Genomic DNA, 4340 nt, shown 5'->3' with positions numbered 1-4340 from the left:
AGGTGTTAGTTACCACCTTTAAAGCGCTCCATGGCATCGGACCTGGATATCTCCGAGACCGCCTTCTGCCACAGATTTCCTCTCACAGACCGGTACGCTCCCACAGAGCGGGCCTCCTCAGGGTGCCGTCGGCCAAGCAGTGTCGGCTGGCGACCCCCAGGGGGAGGGCCTTCTCTGTGGGTGCCCCCACCCTCTGGAATGAACTACCCCCCGAGATCCGGACGATTCCGGATCTCCTATCTTTTCGCCGCGCCCTCAAGACATGGCTTTTCCAGCAAGCGGGTCTGGCCTAGGGAGAATTTTAAATAGGGACAATTTTTAATTAGAATTTTAATATAATTACAGCGGTTAAATATTTGTTTTTAATTGGTTTTTATTGGGGATAGTATTTGTATTGTTTTAATATGCTGTAAGCCGCCCTGAGTCCTGTTGGGAGAAGGGCGGCATATAAGTTTAAAAAAATAAATAAATAATAATAAATAAGAAATGAATAGCAATAGCACTTAGACTTATATACCGCTTCACAGTGCTTTACAACCCTCCCTAAGAGGTTTACAGATGTCACTTCCCGAAGTCCGTTCTAGGCCTCGGAGGCCCAGGCCTGCATCCACAGAGAGAACCGGAAGTTCAGGTATTTGAATCCCACCACTGGACTCACCCCCAACAGCAGAAAACATCCTGCAGCCAAGAAGGCTCCACACACATTTTTAGTACTCAGGTGACCCTGAGGACACAGGTAAACCTCCAAATGGCCTCAACGACTCTCTAAAAAAAATGCAAATGACCAGCTGTCTGCAAGGAATATAAATCCTTCCATTCCCCACCATCTAGTCAAGAGCTGGAAAAGTTTCTTGGATGAGAAACGAAACGTCTTCAAAAAAAAAAAAAACCCAAGAAAGTCCAGTTGCCTCCTGAAAAAGGACCTTGGGACAATTAAAATATCTATTTCCAATCTTTTAAAACGATCATAACTACACATAATAATCTGACTTTGAGACACGGTTTCATATTTTCAGGTGTAAGTATTCTTTTGAACATGGACATTGACAATTGAACTACAGAATCAGATCCATCACTTCTCAATGCTAAGAAATCTGTCCTTCGACAATGGAAAGACACATTTATGGCCACAATTACTCAGTGGATTAAAGATTTGATGTTCTACTCTATATGCCGTTATCTTTTATCCGAACCCAAATTACCTTTATACATTCCAGGGCCATTCTCTTTGCTTCCTGATTCTCTGTGGATGGTCCTCTCATACCAGACTGTTCTGTGCCACTGAGTGTCAGCCAGTTAACAAAGATGAGCACTGTAGACTCTCCCCTACAAAAGACAAAAAGAACAACAACATGCTTATAGATAGAGGAGGAAGGAGAAACTTGCAAATAGAACTCAGTATCAGAGTCCCAAATCTAATGCAGCCAAAATGCTCCAATTTATTTCACAAGAGAGATGTACCAGCAACTTTATTAGAAGTCCAGGGATTGCAAATGTATAAACAAATGCTATCAAATTAATGGAGGTATGGAGGAATCTCAAACATCTCAATGGGGATAAAACATCCTCAGGAGACACAGAACATTAGATGTAGACAAAAACTGAGAGACGGACAAAAGGCTATGCCCGCTGGCTGGAATCTAACAAAGAGAAATTTCCACTATGTGATATAGATTCCATCTATATTCTCTAACATCTAATAGTCTATATAAATAAAAATGTAAATGTTCGTTTGTTCAAAATCTTAAATCTCCGAAAGTTCACCACCGATTGCTTTGAAATTTTGACACAGCGTTGCATTCGAATACGCGCGTGTTTTTATATACCTATATTATATAGATGTCACACCTGTGACAGGTAAAAACATGCTTTTTTGAAAAACAGCACCATCTGTTGGACGTAAAAGCAACACACGCTTTTACCAGACTGAGCCACAACAACGCGTGGCCAGGTGCAGCTAGTTTTATATATAAATATAGAAGTTCAGGCTTTTCTGTCAATCTATTCCATTATCTGGGTTACCCACCGATTAGAAGGGGTTTCCTCTCGCTGAAGAGAGATCTTGCCATTGGGATCTACAAAATCTTCAACCTGTAGATCAAATCAATAAATTACTACTTTACAATGCATTTTATTAAACTATTCCAATATTGCTTTTCACTGCATTCATTACTAGTGCATACTGTAAATACCTGCATGCATACACACACACACAGATATACATCCCTAAAATGATTTTTAAAAAGGCCACTAAAATAATAGGCACTGAAAGATAAAAGTATAGCAACAATAAACCAGTCTTGGGGTTCTGTTGAGCCTTCTCAAGAGCATTATTTCCTTTGTTTCTTAGTAACAGTTCTGCCCATTTGAAGCAGAATGGGATAACTCGGTGCAGGTGGGTTGTCGTAGGCGGGTCCATGCAGGTGGGTTGGCGCTGACAGATCTGTGCCAATGGCACAGTAAGTAAGATTCTACATTTAGGCAAGAAAAACCAAATGTACAGGTATAGTATAGGTGGTACCTTGCTCAATAGTCGTAACTGTGAGAGGGATCTTGGAGTCCTAGTGGACAATCACTTAAATATGAGCCAGCAGTATGCTGCAGCTGCCAAAAAAGCCAACACAGTGCTGGGCTGCATTAACAGAGGGATAGAATCAAGATCACTTGAAATATTAATACCACTTTACAAGGCCTTGGTAAGACCACACTTGGAATAGTGCATCCAGTTTTGGTCATCACCATGTAAAAAAGATGTTGAAACTCTAGAAAGAGTACAGAGAAGAGCAACAAAGATGATTAGAGGTCTGGAGGCTAAAACATATAAGGAACGGTTGCTGGAATTGGGTATGTCTAGTTTAAGGAAGAGAAGGAAGAGGGGGGGACATGATAGCAGTGTTCAATATCTCAGGGGCTGCCACAAAGAAGAGGCAGTCAAGCTATTCTCCAAAGTGCCTGAAGGCAGGACAAGAAGCAACGGATGGAAACTGATTAAGGAGAGAAGCAACCTAGAACTAAGGAGAAACTTCCTGACAGAACAATTAACCAGTGGAACAACCTGCCTCCAGAGGTGGTAAATGCTCCAACACTGGAAGTTTTTAAGAAGAGACTGGACAGCCATTTGTCTGAAATGGTATAGGGTTTCCTGCCTGAGCAGGGGGTTGGACTAGATGACCACAGAAAAACCTCTCTCTACAGAACTGGTCCCTGGTGCCCAAAAGGTTGGGGACCTCTGGTATAAAGAAACAAACATGGATATTTGATTTGGGACCAATTAGGGTTAATATTTGGGATGATTTGGGATTGAAGCCATGGTAAATTTTCTATGAGTTGTTAATAGAGAATTTTGGAATTTCAATCTTATCTTTCTCTGACTATTGTTCATAATATTATTGTTTTTTCTGTTAGCTATTTTGTTATGAATATAGTTTATACATGACAGGCTAACAATTTCTAAATAGATTTACTAGTTTAATAGTTTAAAATTCTTTTGGCCTGTTTTGCAAGGGGTGGAAACCAACATCATTGCATTATATTAATCAGCGTTCAACTAGGGAAGGTGTTATGTGTATACGTCTTGCTTTCTTTTTCTTACGACACTTTTTCTGTTTAATGTCTTTTTGTTGTGTTTTTTTATTCTTTTGTCCTTTTTTAAATATTTTGGTGTTTTGTATTTTAACCTCTTTTTTTGAACAAACTAAAAATTTCTCAAAAAGAAATATAGGAAGATCTTGGCTTACAACCGTTAATATAGCAAACATTCAAAGGGGACTTATAAATGGTCCTTGATCATGCAGCATCCCCGATACAGGTGCTTGGCACCAGATTTGCATTTCGAACAACTGCAGCATCCCACAATCATGTGATCACCATTTGCGACCTTCCCTGCCAAGTCAACAGGAGGTCTTGCAAACTGCTCCTGCTGCTTTTTCCCGAGGAGACCATGAGTAGCATGGGGATCTCATATTCCACAGCATCCTTACATCATCACTTGTACCTATGCCAGGGGTAGGCAACCTTGGCTCTTTTATGACTCGTGGACTTCAACTCCCAGAATTCCTGAGTCAGCCATGCTGAGAAGAAAGGGAGAGGTTTCCAAGCTGAGCCATGCTGGCTCAGGAATTCTGGGAGTTGAAGTCCACGAGCTCAACCCGTCCAAGACCGAGTGGCTGTGGTTACCGGCGCCTCGGCATAGTCAGCTGATTCCATCGCTGACTATAGGGGGCGAAACTTTGGCCCCCTCGGAGAGGGTACGCAACTTGGGTGTCCTCCTGGATTCGCGGCTGACGCTGGAAGACCAGTTGTCGGCCGTGACCAGGGGGGCGTTTTATCAGGTTCGCCTG

General features: G+C 41.8%; 1 protein-coding gene across 1 annotated transcript in view; it reads right to left on the bottom strand.

Moving 5' to 3' along the window:
- Positions 1–4340, bottom strand: part of GBF1 (golgi brefeldin A resistant guanine nucleotide exchange factor 1) — a 120266-nt gene that overhangs the window by 39257 nt on the left and 76669 nt on the right. Inside the window, exons 25-26 of the mRNA XM_015824097.1 lie at positions 2027–2091; positions 1203–1326 (exon numbers count right to left, since the gene is read on the bottom strand). Of these exons, the coding sequence (XP_015679583.1) occupies positions 1203–1326; positions 2027–2091 (189 nt within the window). The remainder of the gene's footprint in view (positions 1–1202; positions 1327–2026; positions 2092–4340) is intronic.

Source organism: Protobothrops mucrosquamatus, unplaced genomic scaffold (genome assembly GCF_001527695.2).
Source record: "Protobothrops mucrosquamatus isolate PMUCROS unplaced genomic scaffold, P.Mucros_1.0 scaffold2116, whole genome shotgun sequence".
NCBI lineage: Eukaryota > Metazoa > Chordata > Lepidosauria > Squamata > Viperidae > Protobothrops > Protobothrops mucrosquamatus.
This window is presented reverse-complemented; position numbering and strand designations above follow the sequence as displayed.